Raw genomic sequence first — 19,009 nt, 5'->3', positions numbered from 1 at the left:
CACACATTCAAGGCACCCAGTGCCAGAGGCAGCACAGCAACCCCAAAACATCACAGAACATCATCCATGTTTGACTGTAGGGAAGGTGTTCTTTTCTTTGAAGGCTTAATTTTGTTCTTTGTAAACATAGAGATGATGTACTTCACCAAAAAGCTCTAATTTTGTCTCATCTGTCCGCATTCTCCCAGAAGGATTTTGGCTTGTTCAGGTGTGTTTTGGGAAACTCCAGTCAGGCTTTCTTATGTCTCCCTCTCAGCAGTGTGGTCCTCCTAGGTCTCCTACCACAGAACCCCCTTTCATTGAGTTGGTGACGGATGGTGCGAGTTGAAACTGTCGTTCCTTGTTTCTGAAGGTCAGCTTGAATCTGTCAGTTGATCGAGGTACTTTCTCCACCATTCGAACAATCTTTCGCTGCAATCTTCGATCAAGTTTTCTCTTGTGGCCACGTTCAGGGAGGTTGGCTACAGTGCCATGGGCCTTAAACTTCCTGATAACATTGCGTACGGTGGACACAGGACCATCAAGGTCTCTGGAGATGGATTTGCAGACTTGAGGTTGTCCATGCTTGGCTACAATCTTGTCTGACTTCTTCAGATAATTATCTGGTTTTCTTTCTTTTCTCCATGCTCATTGTGGTGCACACAGTGACACAAAAGAGCAGAATGACTCCTTTTCTCTGTTCAAACTGGTTAAATGAGTGATTTTTATATTGCAGGCACCTGCAACTCACCACAGGTGAGTTCAATTCCAAAGTAAAGGAGAATCACCATGCTTGAAGTCTAATTCTTTCCAACAACTTCGAGAAGGTGTCAATAATATTGTCTGGGTGATTTTAGGATTTGTGGAATAAGCTAAGGTTTTGTAGTTTTTTCTGCTTTTTTTTGTGTTGTTCCACTGCAAACAAAAGAAATACATTTGTGGATTCCAAAAGATTTTTTTATTTCAACCATTTTCTGGAAGATTTTTTTTTTTTTTGTATACAGAATCGAGGCTCGTGAAAGAGCAAACATTTATCACACAAACAAATCAAACAGACAAACAAAGTATATAAAAAGGGGAGCGATAGACAAGATGGGGAGAGAAGGGGAAGCACACAAACACAACATTTGAGAGCAGGGACATCGGGAGATGTGTGGGAGGGAGAGGGCTTGGGTATGGGAAGGCGGCGGAAGGGGGGTGGGGGGGGGTGTTGGGAGAAGTGTAAAACACAAGGACAACAAGGACTTCCAGGAAAGAAGTTGGTATTTCAAAATAGTGGATTTGGGGTGAAATTAGCGGGGGTAGAAAAGATCAAGGTTTTGGATGGGGGAAGATAAGAGATGGTGGTGAACAGCTGTTTTAAAGACCTGAAGGGATGAGTGGGATTGAAGAGAGTGAGGGAGTTTGTTCCAGAGGCGGGAGAAAAGAGGAATGAAGGAGTGAAGGTGAGCAGAGAGTCTTGATTTTGGCAGTTTAACCATAAGAGGGATGCAGGCAGAACTTGTGTGACCTGGAGGAACATTTGGGGGACAGAACCCAGAGAGAGCTGGGGGAACAAGGCTGGAGAGGAGTCTGTAGAAGACGGAAAGACCACCAACCTGCCTGCGGTGAGTAAGTGAAAGGCCCTCGGAGACAGCTTCATCACGGGAGATTCCAATGATTCTGAACGCTTTGGTTTCAACAGCGTGAAGACCAGCTAGGTGTGAGGCAGGAGCACCAGCCCAGAGGGGAGAGCAGTATTCCATTGAGCTGCGGATGAAAGCCTTGTACGTAGTGAGGAGCTCAGGTGTGCCAAGGAAGGACTTCGCACGACGGAGGATGCCCAGTCGGCGACTGGCTTTGGAGGCCAGATTTGAAATGTGTTTTGCCCAGGAATGATCATGGCAGATAGGGAGACCCAAAAGCTTGAGTGAGACCCAACAGAACTTCTTGGAGAGGATTATTCAGAAAGTGGATGGGAGGGTTGTCCAGTCGGTCTTTTCGGAGAGACATCGTAAGAGTGTGAGATTTGTCAGGATTGAAAGACATGTTCCACTTGTTTGACCAATCTGTGATTTTGTCAAGGTCTGCAGAGAGTGAGGAGGCTGCAGACTGCCGATCTGAGGGATGAGGAATGGAGCGACAGAGAGTGGAGTCATCAGCAAAGAGATAGAGAGGATTTTCCAGAGAGTCAGACAGATCATTGATGAAGACCAGAAAAAGCACAGGGCCCAGAACACTGCCTTGGGGAACTCCAGCCTGAACAGGAAGAGGAGATGAGAGAAACCCATTCAGGGCCACACGTTGACTATGACTAGAGAGGAAGTCCGCCAGCCATGCGTGGAGATTTCCATGGATACCAAAGGAGGAGAGTTTGGTGAGCAGAGTGGGGTGGCATATCGTATCAAAGGCACATGATACAGTCACGTGAAAAAGTAAGTACACCCCATGTAAAGTTTTGACTTTTTCAACATATTTCAACATACAGCTATTTGATCTTCATTTCAACAATATTGGTAGATAAAGGTGATATAATATAATGAAGGAGCTGTGCTCCCACGTAATCGGAAGAATGGACGCGACTAAAAGCTGGAATTCGTCCGAGTTTCTTTATTGTCACAAAACAACTCGGGTACTCTGAAAAGCCCGTTTATCGGGCAGCTGTATATGTATATATGTATATATGTATATATATATATATACACACATTATCCCGGAGCGTTTGCCCGGGAAAGGCGAGAGGGGGCGTGGCCGGGCGTCCTGGCCGCGGCCTGGCAAGTCGAGGGCATGCCCGGGCGTCCCGGCCGAGGCCTGGCAAGTTGAGCGCGGGCCTGCCTGGGCGTTCTGGACGAGCCCGGCGTGGTGATCGCTCCGCGTCCTTGGTAGGTGCAAAGCAATTGTGTAAACCCAGCGGTAGCCACTACACACGTCCCCCCAGAATCGACTTGCACCGGCAGGGTCAATTTGAGGGGGGTCCTGATGACCCGGCCGAAGCGACCCCTGGCGGGTCGTGGGGGGGGGGGGTCCGGTGTGGTGGTGGGCGGTCGAGTGGGGGGCACCGTGGACGGGGGGTGGCCTCGCCGCGGCGGAAGGGCCAACCGTGGCGGTTGGTCGATGTCCACGTGCGCGGGCTTGAGGCGGTCCACCGCAATCCGGTCCGACCTGCCGCTGATGTCGATGACGAACGACTTGTCGTCCCGTCGCAGGACACGGAAGGGCCCGTCGTACGGCGGCCGGAGTGGCCCCCGATGTGCGTCATGACGCACAAAAACATACTCCGCTGTGCGAAGCGCTGGGGGGACGTAGGACTGGGGGTCACCGTGGTGGGATGTTGGCACGGGGGCAAACCGTCGGGCGGCCTCCTGGAGGTCCGAGCGCTGGTGAGCTGCGGACCAGGGACTGGTAGCGTCGGGCACGAATTCGCCCGGGACACGTAGCGCCTGGCCGTAGACAAGCTCGGCGGTGGATGCCCAGAGGTCCTCCTTGGGGGCCGTGCGGAGGCCCAAAAGGACCCACGGCAGCCGGTCGGCCCAACCGCCGTCTTGAAGGCCGGCCATGAGCGCGGCCTTCATGGAGTGGTGGAATCGCTCGCACAACCCGTTGGCTTGGGGGTGGTAGGCCGTAGTACGGTGGAGCTTGACCCCCAGGTTGCGGGCGACCGCGCCCCACAGCTCGGAGGTGAACTGCGGTCTGCGGTCTGACGAGATGTCCGCCGGTGCGCCGAAGCGGGCGACCCAGGTGGCGATGAAAGCCTGCGCCACGTCGGCGGTGGTGGTGGAGACGAGGGGAACGGCCTCCGGCCACCTGGTGGTCCTGTCCACCATGGTGAGCAGGTGTGTGAACCCCCGTGATGGGGGGAGGGGGCCCACCAGATCCACGTTGACGTGGTCGAAACATCGTTCGGGCACGGTGAAAGGTGCCAGCGGGGCCTGGGTGTGTCGGTGGACCTTGGCCCGTTGGCAGGCCGTGCAGGTGCTGGTCCAATCGCGGACGTCCCGTCGAAGGCCGTGCCAGACGAATCGCGCCGACACCAGCTTCTGGGAAGCTTTCCGGCCCGGGTGGGAAAGGCCGTGGAGGGAGGCGAAGATGCGGCGTTGCCAGGTAACGGGCACGATGGGGCGAGGCTGGCCTTGGGAGACGTCGCAGAGCAGGACAGTGTCCGCGAAGGGGGTGTCGGCCAGGCGGAGGCCCGTGTCCGCCGCCCGGAAGGCTTGCACCGTGGTGTCGGTGGTTTGGTCCGCCGCCATAAGCGCGAAGTCCACGCCGAGGTGGACCGCGTTCGCGCTGGCCCGAGAAAGACAGTCGGCCACGGCGTTGTTTTTGCCGGCGACGTGCCAGATGTCCGTGGTAAACTCCGACACGGCAGAGAGGTGGCGCTGTTGGCGGGCTGACCACGGCTCCGTGACCTTGGCCATTGCGTAAACCAACGGCTTGTGGTCGACGAACGCCGTGAAGGGTCGGCCCTCCAGGAGGTGGCGGAAATGGCGAACGGCCAGGTGTAGACCGAGGAGCTCACGGTCAAACATGCTGTATTTGAGCTCGTTCAGCCGGAGCTGCCGGCTAAAAAAAGGGAGTGGCTGCCAAACCCCGTTCACCCATTGCTCATGTACGGCGCCCACCGCGTAGTCGGAGGCATCCATGGTGAGGGCGATGGGAGCGTTGAGCACCGGGTGAGCGAGCAGTGTTGTGTCGGCGAGGGCCCGCTTTGAGCTTTGGAAGGCCGCGTCCATTGCTGTGGACCAGACGATGTCGTGCTTGGCCGGCTTGCCCCGGAGGGCTTCGTAGAGGGGCCGCATGAGTTGAGCAGCGCGGGGCGCGAAGCGGTGATAGAAATTCACGATTCCCAGGAATTCCTGCAGGGCCTTTATGGAGCGGGGACGCGGAAACGTGGTGATGGCCTCGACCTTGGTTGGCAGCGGCACGGCCCCGTTCTTGGTGATGTGGTGGCCCAAAATATCAACGGCCGTCGTGCCGAAGTGGCATTTGGCCGGGTTGACGATGAGGCCGTGCTCGCTGAGGCGCCCGAACAGTGTTCGGAGGTGGAGGAGGTGCTCGGCCCGGGACGTGCTGGCGACGAGGATGTTGTCCAGGTAAACGGAGAGGAACGGCAGGTCACGCAGCACGCCGTCCATCAAGCGCTGGAACGCCTGAGCCGCGTTCTTGAGGCCAAATGGCATCCGTAGGAATTCGAATAAGCCGAACGGCATGATGACGGCCATTTTAGGGACGTCGGCCGCCCTGACAGGTACCTGGTGATATCCCCGTATGAGATCGATTTTTGAAAAAATGACCCGTCCTGCCAGACGGGCGGAGAAGTCTTGGATGTGCGGGATCGGATACCTGTCGGGGGTGGTAGCATCGTTAAGGCAGCGGTAGTCGCCACATGGGCGCCAGCCGCCCCCTGGTTTTGGGGCGATGTGTAGTGGTGAAGCCCACGTGCTATCGGAGCGCCGCACGATGCCGAGGTGTTCCAAAGCGTCGAACTCGACTTTGGCAACGGCGAGCTTGGCTGGGTCGAGGCGGCGGGCTCTGGCGTAGGCCGGTGGGCCCGTGGTTGGTATGTGGTGCTCGATCCCATGTCGTACTGCGACGGCCAAAAACGTCGGCCGCGTGAGGGCCGGGAACTCCGTGAGCAGGCGAGCAAACTCGTTCGCCGCCGGGAGGGCGCATGCCAGCTCGGTCGGAGCGGAGCTGCTCAATGTGCATACCAAGGAGCTGAAGGTTTCGGCGTTGATGAGGCGACGCCGTTGGACGTCCACCAGCAGTCCGTGTGCGCAGAGGAAGTCGGTGCCTAGCAGAGCCATGGGCACGCTGGCGGTTACAAAAGTCCAAGTAAAGCGTTGGCCGCCGAAGCAGAGGGTGACGTTGCGCGGGCCGAAGGTGCGGATGGCCGATCCGTTGGCCGCAACCAAGGAGGGGCCGCAAACCGCGGACTGCCTGTCCTGATCGCAGGCGGGTATGATGCTCAGTTGGGCGCTGGTGTCGCACAGGAAGCACCGTCCGGACACTTTGTCCGTGATGAAAAGTAATTTGCCCGTGTGGCCGGCGCTCATGGCTGGTAATGAACGCCGGCCCGGCCGTTTCCCGGCCTGCCGAAGGTGCACGGGGGTCGGCATGTCCGGGCCTTCTGTCCGAACCTGGCATGATAGTAACACCACGCTTGGTCAGGTGGAGGCCCCGGTCGTCGTGCAGGAGGTGGTCGGCTCGGCGTTGTGGCCCCCAATTGCGTCGGCAGTTCGGTCGTCGACCGTGCCGGGTGCTCGGGCGCCATGGGCGTTGCGTCAGACGGCGGTGGGCCCCAGGTTGCTGCTGCAATGTGTTGGCCTGCCGCGGAGATCTTGTCGGCTTCCCTGGCGAGGGCGCGGGGATCCGTGATCGTCGTGCTCGCCAGGGCGAGGCGTACCGGGCTAGGCAGCTGACGGAGGAACAGCTCCCGGAACAGGAATGCCGGAGAGTGCTCGCCGAGCAGCGAAAGCATGTAGTCCATTCGCTCGGACGGGCGCGTGTCGCCGAGCTCGGGCAGGTAGAGCAGGCGCCGTGCGCGTTCCGCCGATAGGAGGGCGAAAGCGTCGAGGACGAGCTTTTTAATCGCGCCGTATTTGTCAGCGGCTGGCGGGCTCTCGAGGAGGCTCAGGGCGCGGGCCGCGGTGGCTGAACCGAGCGCTGCTACCACATGGTGGAAGCGGGTGTCGTCGGCCATGATGCCTCGCAGGGCGAACAGGGAGTCCGCCTGGGCGAACCAAACCGCCGCCTGAGCCTCCCAGAAGGTAGGCAGTTTAAGGGCAACTGCCGTGTCCATGTCGGTAGGTCACCAATGAAGGAGCTGTGCTCCCACGTAATCAGAAGAATGGACGCGACAAAAAGCTGGAATTCGTCCGAGTTTCTTTATTGTCACAAAACAACTCGGGTACTCTGAAAAGCCCGTTTATCGGGCAGCAATATATATACACACATTATCCCGGAGCGTTTGCCCGGGAAAGGCGAGAGGGGGCGTGGCCGGGCGTCCTGGCCGCGGCCTGGCAAGTCTAGGGCGGGCATGCCCGGGCATGCCCGGGTGTCCCGGACGCGGCCTGGCAAGTCGAGAGCGGGAGTGGCCGGGCATGCCCGGGCATCCCGGCCGAGGCCTGGCAAGTTGAGCGCGGGCCTGCCCGGGCGTTCTGGACGAGCCCGGCGTGGTGATCGCTCCGCGTCCTTGGTAGGTGCAAGGCGATTGTGTAAATCCAGCGGTAGCCGCTACAATAACAAATATCATGAAACATTTACATTTTGTAGTCCATTGTATAACTTAAATAAACATAAATGCAAATTTCACATGTGGAAAAAGTAGGGATCACCCTTGGCTCTAATAGGTGGTATTGCCCCCTTTGGCAGAAACAACCTCAAGTAGGCATTTCTTCCAACTGTCTACCAGTCTCTGACATCGACTGGGAGAAATTTTTGCCCACTCCTCCATGCAGAATTATTTTAGCTGTGCGATGTTTGAGGGGTTTCTTGCATGCACAGCTCGTTTCAAATCTCCCCACAACATCTCGATGGGATTTAGATCCGGGCTTTGACTTGGCCATTCCAGAACCCTCCATTTCTTTCTTTTCAGACATTCCTTGGTGGATTTACTGGTATGTTTAGGTCATGTTGTTGGTTATTGTATTTTTAGGTTTGTTATTTTTTTATTTTTTTTTATTTTTTTTAAATCAATTTTTCATTATTGTATTTTTAGGTCATATTATTGTTGTTGGTATATACAATTTAGTTATTGTCATGTTGCAAGGTCCACCTTCGGTTGAGCTTCAACTTTCCAACAGATGGCCTCACATTATCCTCAAGCACCCTCTGGTACAATGAAGAATTCATAGTGGATTCTATGATGGTGAGCCGCCCAGGCCCTGATGCAGCAAAGCTGCCCCAAAACATAATATTTCCACCACCATGCTTTACAGTTGGTATCAGGTTCTTGTGGTCAAATGCTGTCTTTGGTTTTCGCCAAACATGTCTTCTGGTACTGCGGCCAAATAGGTCTACCTTTGACTCTTCTGTCCAGAGCACATTTTCCAGAAGTGCTGGTCTTTGCCTCGGTGTTCATTGACAAACATTAGTCTTGCCCTGATGTTCTTTCTGGACAGCAAAGGTTTCCTCCTGGCACACCTCCCATGTAGATCAAATTTGTGCAGCCTCTTTCTAATGGTAGACTCGTGCACTTTGACATCAACAGTGGCAAGTGCTACCTGTAGGTCGCGTGATGACATTCTGGGGTTCTTAGAGACTTTTTTTCAGCATCTTGCGGTCTGCTCTCGGGCTGAAATTGCTGGGGTGGCCTGGCCTGAACAAGTTGGCAGTTGTTTGGAATCTTCTCCACTTGTAGATGATCTTCCGGACAGTCGAATGATTGATTTCAAATTGTTTGGAGATCTTTTTAAATCCCTTCCCAGACTCGTAGGCATCTATAACCTTTTTTCTGAAGGCCTCAGAGAGCTCTTTTGATCTAGGCATGGTGACACCGCACACTTCAACAACAAAGAGCAAACCAAACTAAATGTCTGAGGTTTAAATAAGACAGGTTCCTCCAGGATCCTCTCTGACGATGTTCTAGTCATTTGCACCTGAGCTGGTGCACCTGATTCTAATTTTAGGTATTTGAAGTAGTGATAAATGTAGGGGTGTACTTACTTTTTCCACATGCGAAATTTGCATTTATGTTTATTTAAATTATACAATGGACTACAAAATGTAAATGTTTCATGATATTTGTTATATTATATCACCTTTATCTATCAATATTGTTGAAATGAAGATCAAATGGCTGTATGTTGAAATATGTTGAAAAAGTCAAATCTTTACATGGGGTGTACTTACTTTTTCACGTGACTGTATGTAACACCTTGGTGAAATTTGGGATGCTGTGCAGTGAACAGAATATACTTTGCATTCAGGAAGCCACATCTACAACATTGTAGCACATGGCCATAGTCCACCTACAGGGTTGCCATTTGCAGGAGTAGTTCCGAACCATTTGGACCATGCAATGGACATCCCCTTTTGTGAAGTTGTGGTAGATGACCATCTCAGGTCTTTTTGCACCTATTGACGACGACTTTGTCTTGGTGCATTGTCCTCAACAAAATGAAAAGCACATGAAGATAGACCTTGTAAAACCTCATAAGTTAGGAAATCTTTTTACAATAAAGCAAACGTATATTGTTATGCATGTTTATATGCGACTAAAACGTCTTCTTCTTCAAATAAAATTCAAACCCTAAACACAGTCCTTGAATTCTTAATTACGTTTAGATTGCTGAGGCCCCTCAGACCTTTGACGACCCTTTAAGTCCCCCAAGACCCTCAAGACCACCAAGACCCCTGAAGACTCAAAATACCCTAAAAAAAGACCCCAAACACCCAAAAGACCATGAAGACCCAAAGGACAAAAAACACCCGAAGACCCAAAACACTCTGAAGACCCAAAAGACCCAAAAGACCCCGAAGGCCCAAAAGACCCCAAATACCCAAAAGACTTGAAGACCTAAAACACCCCGAAGACCAAAAACACCCTGAAGACCCTGAAGTCACCGAGTTACGCTCGTAATGAGAATAAAAAGAAACATACTTTTGTCAAAGGGAGAAACACGGTGGTTAATGATTTAAAAATGGAAAAATACCAAAAAAAAAAAAAAAAAAAAAATCAATGAATAAGGATGCAGCAAAGGTTTGTACAACGCTCTCAAAAGGCAGAAGATGCACCGCACAGATCACTTTGTTTTCAATGTTCGAAAATAAAAATCATGTGAAGTAAAAAGAAAATACTTGTTTTTGTCAAAGAAATTGAATCGCTGATCCGATTTGGAAGATCGTAAAATAAACATGAAGTTGAGAGAAAAAACTCAAGAAGTGCATGAGAAAACAAGATCTTGAAAGCACACAGAATATTTCAAAATAACTTGAATGAAGGACAAATTACTCAGGACATTCCCCCAAAGACGGTGAACCTTGAACCCAATGTGTCATGTGCAAATTACGAAGGATACAAAGCAAAATTCAACCAACGGTCCATTGGACCCGAGCCATGCATTCTAGGGGTAGCGTTTTATTAAATGTAAATAAATAATTCCCGTTAAAAATGAACGGAATAAAAAAAATTATGCCAGATGAAATATTGGAAAAAAAATTGACCATGAAATGACATGCAAATAGATATCGAAATAAGAAAAAAGGTCGTGCACAGCATGATACTTACGAAATCCCTAAGATAAGTTGTTGGCCGAATATGACCTCAAAAATAATTGGTGGTTGAATTCAGTGACCTGGTATGCAAATCCTCTTAAAATTTCAAGTCAATCAGATGAAAATTGAGGATTTTAGAAATTTGGGCTATGTTGTTGACCTTTTGGCCTATGTTGACCTCAAAATACTTGGTGGTTGAATTTATTTACCAGATGTGCAAATCCTCTTCAAATTTCAAGTTAATCGGACAAAAATTGAGGCTTTTAGAAATAAGGACTATGTTGACCTTTTGGCCTACGTTGACCTCAAAAATACTTGGTGGATGAATTCAGTGTCCAGAAATGAAAATCCTCTTAAAATTTCAAGTCATTCAGATGAAAATTGAGGACTTTAGAAATCCACCCTTTGTTGACCTTTTGGTCTACATTGACGTCAAAAATAGTTGGGGGTTGAATTCAGTGACCAGATATGCAAATCCTCTTAATATTTCAAGTCAATCGGATGAAAATTGAGGATTTTAGAAATCTGGCCTATGTTGACCTTTTGGCCTATGATGACCTCAAAAATAGTTTGGGGTTGAATTAAGTGACCATACATGCAAATCCTCTCAAAACTTCAAGTCAATCGGATGAAAATTGTGGTTTTTAGAAATTTGACAAAGTTGGTGACCTTTGGCCTGTGTTGACCTATTGACCTTTTGACCCCAAAAACAATATACTTCTGGCCTATGAACAACTCCACTATTTGGTGAAGCTTCGTGAAGATCGGGTGAAAACTGTGATCTGTAGGCGACCGACATACAGACAAACAAACAGGCATACAGAGACAGACAGATTAATGCACAAGACCAACCAATATACTTTTAAAATCTTTGATTTTCGCAAGCAATAAAAAGGTTATTTCCCCTCCAAATAGAGAAGTCAAACTACGCCTCTGAAGTATGCCGATGAACTATGCCTATGGTCGTTGCCAAAAATATTGGCACCCTTTCTCTTTTTTCAAATAATGCACCATTTCTTCCAGAAAATTGTTGAAATTAAAAAATATTTTGGTATCCACATATGTATTTCTTTGGTTTGCATTGTAGCCTAGTCAATAAATCTGAAAATGTGCCTTTATAGAATGATTGAGGCATTTTTGAGTAAAAGCAAACAAACCACTTTTTCTGGGGTATTTTTTCATGCTGAATATGAATCTGTTGTTTGCCAAGCCCAAAAATGCGTAATTAGGTCACTAATCAAGGTCAAAAGTCAATGAGTGCAAAATTCAATTTTTTTGAAAAAATGCTTTATTTTACATCCCCTATCTGTACATTTCAATTATTTTACAATATTTTGTCTAGTAAGGTTGCTAAAGCTTTTCAAAATCTTATTTTTAAAGGAAAACGTGAGGACACATCTCTGCTCATTTGCCTTTATCTCTGTAAGGGGCGACAATTAGTTTTTGCGTAATTTGCTTGCAGTTTAACCTCTAAATGCACAATGGGGCAGAGTTTTTATGCTCCTATTGATGGTCTAGAGATAGATTTTATAAAGACAGAATCTAAATGTCACCGGTAAACAACATAGGTCAAAGGTCAATGAGTGCGAAAGTCTTGCAATGACGTAACAGTTACTTGCACTTGAAACCATCCCTTTCACTCAACAGTGAAAGTGGCTTCATCTTTCTGACCCCAATGCATTTGCCATGTTTGTCAAATCATTTCCATTCAGACAGAGCAGGGTGTTCTTCAATAGACCCTTAATGATGAAGAATGAATCTAATAGCCTAGCATAAGCCATCTAGTTCGTACCCTAGGCATCAGGCATTAAACATTTCAGGAGTACAGGTAAGGGTCTTTTTAAGATTGTTAAAAAATGAAATATAAAATCAAATGAAAGTAAAGGAATGCATTCTTCTTTGGTGAGATACATGTACATACAAATGTGTAATGTATGCTTGACATCTCACATCATAGGCAGGCCTACATACATGTACATTTACCTAACAGTAGCAAAAAGACAGGCAGGGCATGGGCATTGACGATGAGTGCCTAATGCATCTACCACTAATGAATTAGTGATATCGGTTAGATGTTTTGTCTTGAAGAAGCTTTACTTTGTGTCTTTGAGAATAAGATTAAAACCCGGGCCAACACTGCCTGCGCTTATTCGATCATTTAAGGGCTGTTGCAGTATATCATACAACGTTGTAGTTTTCATGGTCAGAACATGCGTGCCTGGTGCTTAGTTTGGTCTCTGTTTCTCCCCTCAGGCCAACCATGGAACCTATTGCCAGCCTCAAGCGACAGCGTGAGGATGTGTCGTTTGAACTTTGTATCATTTGTCAGGGAACTAGCCAGGTCAAAGATACGATTTTCAACCAGACAAACCAGGGTATTGCTGCCATCAGAGAGGCGACCGAGCTCCGATGCAAACTTAGACACTATGAATTTCGATCAGCCGTGGACAGGCTTTCGACTCTCTTTGCAGAGCCTCCAGAAAGTCTCCCCAAACTTAAATGGCATAAGCTATGTTACTCTGCATACACACACAAGGGGAAAATAAATGCTAAGCTAGCCAAGGAACAATCGAAAAACGAAAAAGATCCTGAAAGAAAGAGTGTTTCGGCTGAAGCATGTCCGTTTTTACACAGTAGTACTACTAAGATGAACTGGACATTGTGTATGTTCTGCCAGAACTTTGACAAGAAGCAGAAGACAAGTCGTGTCACAACCTTCAAAATGAGTAATGAAATTACGGAAAAAGCTAAATTTGTACATAACATCTTAGTCCGTACTGCAAATGAGAATGATTTAATCTCAGCTGAGGCATGTTACCATGTTAACTGTCTTAGTAAATTCTTTAGGGATGTCAAAAGGGCGGAAACTGAAAGCAAATCAGCAGACATGGCGATATCATGGTTGTGTCAAGAGCTGCGTCACTCTGCTGAGAAAGGGCACATATTTGAACTATCTGCAGTGTTCGAGAGGTACAAAGAGTTAGCCAGTGAGTGCGACGGCACAATTCCTACATCGTATCTTAGTAGACTGGGGACTTTTAAAGAAACTTTGTCGAATTGCATTGGGGACATTAATGAATTTCTTGTGCTAAGAAATTTGGCGCCTTCAGAGAAACAAACTTTGCTTCTTCCACGACATTTCAGTCACATACCTCTTTCAGAAATGGTGTGCGGTCAGAACAGTGCAGACTATATTCCCATATTTAGACAACAGGATGATCATTTTCTGTCTTTAGTGCACGTTGCTCTGCAACTCCGCAGTGATATCATGTCACATCCTGCATTCGAAGGTTGCGATGTAAGCGAAAAAGCAGAGTTGGCAAGTGTACCACCATCTGTACTCATGTTTGTGAATATCTTGCTTGGAGGCCAAAGTAGTGTCGATGCTGAGTTTGACGAAAGTGAGATGTCTGAAACTGGTTGGGTGAAGAAGACAAGGGTCCTTAGCATTGGACAAGACATGGTCTATGGTGTATGTGGAGACAAGAAGGCAAAGCCTAAACACGTTGGAATGGGTATGACGCTGCACCAGTCAACTCGATCAAAGAAATTAGTTGAGCTATTCCATAATGCTGGGCACATAATCAGCTATAACCGGGTTCTTAGGTATGACACTGCCATGGCTGAAAACACTCTGAAAGCGCTTGATCAAGAAACTGGGGCAGTTGTTACCAGCAACCTGGTTTCGGGACGATTTGTGCATTTTTCTGGCGACAATATTGACATCAATGACTCTACCCTAGATGGCAAAAATACATTTCACGCTACTCAGTTAGCTGCCTGGCAGAGGGGGCCATCTGCTGAAAGCGGTCTTGGAGACATCAAACCATCCAATACGTCAACGTTGGATATACCAACAGCAGTTGAAAAGATCCAACAACAGCAGTTTCCGACACCATCAAAGAAGGTCACAGAAGATGCTGAAAAGTTCAATTGCCATATCTACAAGGAACCATCTGAGAACTGTAATCAAGCCCGCATTCAACTGTTCAACAAATGCCATGCAACGGAGACCCTACCTCCATCTAGTGATGCAGCAAAGTTCCACATAGAGCGTGCAAACTACCAAAGTTTCATTTGGAGAGAGGCCAGTAATCCAATGACAGATCTGCCACCGCCGACTGATTGTGGATGGAAACTCGTTGATGACAAGTTGTCACCGGTTCTTACAACTTTACCGTCAATTCCAAAGGGATGCCGAGAACTTACTCAGTGTGGTTGCAAGAAAGGTTGCAGTTCTGATAGTTGCTCTTGTCGGAAGTGGGGGAAACAGTTCTGCACTGAGGCCTGCAAGTGCAATGCCAGTGAAACACCATGTCGAAACAGGCCAAAGTAGGGGGGGGGGGGGGGGGTCAGAGCTTACACAGTTAAGCTAATTGGCATTCCCCTGGATGGCTCCTCCTTCCAGCCAATCAGTCTGACAGACTGCAATTGATTCAGGATTAATTAAGAATACATGTGATAATGATCAACTGCCTGCACTCCAAACATGTTTGCCATGAAGTGCATTTTGCGCCTTGTGCCATGTAAGTGCACTTTGCGCCTTGTGACCGTTAGCCTTAATTAAGTGGCTAATTAGTCAAATATTGACATTTAGTGTAGAAAACAATCTTGCTATTATATAGGACTCAGGTAAACCACTTCACTGATGGCATTTAAGGCAACAATTCAAGTGAATTAAAACAGTATGTCAAAAAACGAAAAGTTGCTTCATTACGGATATATTCACAAAAATCTGATTTTTTCCCTTCACAATTCCCTTTACTTTCATAATTGTGAAAAGCTGTAGTAACCTTACCAGACAAAATACTGTAAAATAATTGAAATGTACAGATAGGTGATGTAAAATAAAACATTTTTTCAAAAATTTTGAATTTTGCACTCATTGACCTTTGACCTTGATTAGTGACCTAATTACGCATTTTTGGGCTTGGCAAACAACAGATTCGTATTCAGCACGAAAAACTACCCCAGAAAAAGTGGTTTGCTTGCTTTTACTCAAAAATGCCTCATGAATTCACGTTTCCCAGAAATTTGACTAGACTATTGGAACAAAACATAAAAAGCTGGAAAAAAGTACTAAATATTAGCCTATTCCACACAGAAATCCGAAAATGGCCCAAACAATATTATTGACACCTTTTAGAAGTTGTTAGAATAATTTGATTTCAAGCAGGTGATTCTCCTTTACTTTGGAATTGAACTCGCCTGTGATGAGTTGCAGGTGCCTGCAATAAAAAAAATCACTCACTCAACCAATTTGAATGGAGAAAAGGAGTTATTTTGCTGTTTTGTGTCACTGTGTGTACCGCAATGAGCATGGAGAAAAGAAAGAAAACCAGAGCATTGTCTGTGGAGCTCAGACACAAGATTGTAGCCAAGCATGGACAATCTCAAGGCTACAGGTTCATCTCCAGAGAACTTGATGTTCCTGTGCCCACCATACGCAATGTTATCAGGAAGTGTAAGGCCCATGGCACTGTGGCCAACCTCCCTGGACGTGGCCACAAGAGAAAACTTGATCAAAGATTCCAGCAAAGGATTGTTCACATGGTGGAGAAAGCACCTCGATGAACTCCCAAACAGATTCAAGCTGACCTTTAGACACAAGGTACGACAGTTTCAACTCGCACCATTCGTCGTGGGTGGACACCCAGGAGGACCCCACTGCCGAGAGAGACACAAGAAAGCCTGACTGGAGTTTGCCAAAACACACCTGGACAAGCCAAAATCCCTCTGGGAGAATGTCCTGTGGGCAGATAAGACCAAATTCGAGCCTTTTGTAAAGCACATCATCTCTATGTTTACAGAAAACAAAATGAAACCTAAAAAGAAAAGAACACCTTCCCTACAGTCAAACGTTTATGAGGTTGAGGCAGCGACCCTGGACCTGACTGAGGCAGCGACCCTGCCTGACACCCCTTCTCAACTCCCCTACTCGCAGCCATTAACTCTGTGCAGAAAAATTATGAAAATCACGGGGGGCTATGACAATTCATGTCCTTTTCTTCTTGTTTTTAATTGTGCCGAACATGAAAGATTGAAAAATACGAAATCGAGGTTCGTATTAGAGCTAACACATAGAACATATAACATATAACAAATATTATGAGCACAGAGTGCACCTTGGGATAAGGTGACTCAGACTCAAAATACTTATTTTGAATTAATAATCAATAATTCCAAGTAATCCCCATCATTATTGCAGGAAAACTGTATTCAAGGGACCTGTACCCCTATGTGCAATGGCCTAATGTGCATTGGACTTTTCATGATGCAAAGAGAGTCTTGTTGTTCAGAAGAGTCTGATTTGCATGGTTATTGATTTGCATGGAATAAGGTTATTGATTTTGAATGCAATTATTGGAAATTAAATGATTGGATTCTGAGTCTGTCAAAACCAACACATGTTAAAAATACCTGTTAAGAGGCATATAAAAATCAAGGACACATTGTTGGTTTATTATCGTTACGTTTGTGGGGGTCGAGGTGAAATACCTTCGGAAAGTTTGGAATGTTTAGTTTAGCATGGACCATGTGATGCGAACAAGAAGAATCTCCATGTAATAAGTAGGGAATCTGTACAGAATTAGATCGCATGTGTGTCTCCATACGAGGGGTAGAGCTATGCCAATTAGGTAGGGTGTAAGGAAAATCCCCAGTGTGTAATTGCCCCTGTGATTTGCCCTTATGTTTTATTTCATCAAAAAGGGCCACCATTACAACAACAATTATGAACAACAAGAATGGCCATAAAAGCTCCATTCACCCACAGCACCGTCATGCCGACATAGACCCGAACATTTGCCAATCGGCAAGTAAACCACACCCAGCCTAACATTCCCGAACGACGACTAGACTCAGTCCCTGATGACTCGGAACGGATAAACCACACCCCTAGCTTTGTGAGTGGCTAAGGAGATGGGATGAGGTAATGAGGCTCGGGCGATTGGTCGGAGGCTGACGTCAGAGCAGGGAGCCCGGGATGATAAAAGGAGGAGGAGGAGAAGAAGAAGAGGCTTTCTCTGGGACTGGCAGTGAATCGAGCGGTCGCAGCTTTTTAGCTCTCTCTGGCAGTCACATTTTTTGCTCGTGTGCGCTTGTGGAGAGAGACTGAGCGGGAGCGGTTCTGGGCAGTCGGCATCGCAAGAAGCGAATCAGCGTGGGTGGTGGACTGGGTCCGTGTTGTGCTTCCCCGGGACAGAGGGACTTGCAGGAGAACCGGCTGTGAGAAGCACCTCACGTTGGGATGTCGGGGAGCGCGACTCCACATCAGTTTGTGCGCTTCCCGTCTTGTGGTTTGGAGACAATGATCGCCAAGCCCCTCGTTGAGACCAGAGCTAAGGGCTGGCTGGCAGAAACATTATTTATTTTTACTTTCGTTTTCTCCTTGTTTGTATGCAAGTCAGTCAAGTTTTAGATCGGCAGTCTGCAGCCTCCTCACTCTCTGCAGACCTGGACAAAATCACAGACTGGGCAAGCAAGTGGAACATGTCTTTCAATCCTGACAAATCTCACACTCTTACGATGTCTCTCCGAAAAGACCGACTGGACAACCCTCCCATCCACTTTCTGAATAATCCTCTCCAATAAGTTCTGTCACTCAAGCTTTTGGTCTCACTATCTGCCATGATCTTTTCTGGGAAAACCACATTTCAAATCTGGCCTCCAAAGCCAGTCGCTGACTGGGCATCCTCCGTCGTGCGAAGTCCTTCCTTGGCACACCTGAGCTCCTCAACACATACAAGGCTTTCATCCGCAGCTCAATGGAATACTGCTCTCCCCTCTGGGCTGGTGCTCCTGCCTCACACCTAGCTCGTCTTCACGCTGTTGAAACCAAAGCGTTCAGAATCATTGGAATCTCCCGCAATGAAGCTAACTCCGAGGGCCTTTCACTTACTCACCGCAGGCAGGTTGCTGGTCTTTCTGTCTTCTACCGACTCCTCTCCGGCCTTGCTCCTCCAGCTCTCTCTGGGCTCTGTCCCCCAAATATTCCTACAGGTCGCACAAGATCTGCCTGCAACCCTCTTATGGTTAAACTGCCAAAATCAAGACTCTCTGCTCACCATCACTCCTTCATTCCTCTTTTCTCCTGCCTCTGGAACAAACTCCCTCACTCTCTTCAATCCCACTCCTCCCTCCAGGTCTTTAAACAGCTGTTCACCACCATCTCTTATCTTCCCCCATCCAAAACCTTGATCTTTTCTACCCCCGCTAATTTCACCCCAAATCCACTTTTTGAAATACAAACTTCTTTCCTGGAAGTCCTTGGTGTCCTTGTGTTTATACTTCTCCCACCCCCCAACCCCCTTCCCACACCGCCTCCCCCCAAGCCCTCTCCCTCCCACACATTCCCGATGTCCCTGCTCTCAAATGTTGTGTTTATGTGCTTCCCTTTCTCTCCCCATCTTGTCTACGGCTCCCCTTTTTATAGACTTTGTTTGTTTGTTTGTCTGTTTGATTTGTTTGTGTGATAAATGTTGGCTCTTTCACGAGCCTCGATTCTGTATCCAAAAAAAAAAAAAAAAGTCTGAGTGGAGACGTCTCAATATAGGAATTAGTTTTACCTCACCATGCATTTTTATATTACCGCATTTATTATCATTAAATTCTTCATTTTGGCATTTCATTCTTGTTTTGTGAATTTTCCCTGTCATGTGTGTTTATTTGTTTGTGGGTTCGAGTAATAAAAGCCCCGCGGCGGCTGTCCGATCAGATAAGGCTTCGGGCCTTTCCCCCACTCACGAACAGATAATCCCGCCTAGTTCCGTTTTATATGCCTTGGGGTTAAAGCAACGTTAGGCTATCTTTCCAAGGCTGGTCTTTATCGACTACG

General features: G+C 47.7%; 3 protein-coding genes across 14 annotated transcripts in view; 2 read left to right on the top strand and 1 right to left on the bottom strand.

The window, feature by feature from the left end:
• LOC137410750 (uncharacterized) overlaps window positions 1–19,009 on the bottom strand; it is a 660,974-nt gene that overhangs the window by 193,944 nt on the left and 448,021 nt on the right. The gene's annotated exons all lie outside the window — the stretch shown is intronic.
• The window catches only part of LOC137431107 (complement factor H-like), a 287,920-nt gene that overhangs the window by 138,144 nt on the left and 130,767 nt on the right, over window positions 1–19,009 (top strand). The gene's annotated exons all lie outside the window — the stretch shown is intronic.
• Window positions 4,403–18,724, top strand: LOC144892921 (uncharacterized). 2 transcript variants are annotated; one of them, XM_078781476.1, is made up of 3 exons: window positions 4,403–7,048; window positions 7,096–7,584; window positions 7,709–18,724. In XM_078781476.1, exon 3 carries the CDS (start codon window positions 12,434–12,436, stop codon window positions 14,507–14,509), a length of 2,076 nt encoding a protein of 691 aa, XP_078637602.1. In that variant the 5' UTR covers window positions 4,403–7,048; window positions 7,096–7,584; window positions 7,709–12,433; the 3' UTR covers window positions 14,510–18,724. The 2 variants fall into 2 exon arrangements, with proteins under 2 accessions (XP_078637602.1, XP_078637601.1); XM_078781475.1 differs by lacking the exon at window positions 4,403–7,048 and having other exon boundaries at window positions 7,091–7,584.

The sequence above is a fragment of the Myxine glutinosa genome, chromosome 7 (genome assembly GCF_964187855.1).
Source record: "Myxine glutinosa chromosome 7, kmMyxGlut1.1, whole genome shotgun sequence".
Lineage (NCBI taxonomy): Eukaryota > Metazoa > Chordata > Myxini > Myxiniformes > Myxinidae > Myxine > Myxine glutinosa.
The sequence above is the reverse complement of the archived record's forward strand: the minus strand, read 5'-3'. Positions and strand labels throughout refer to the sequence as shown.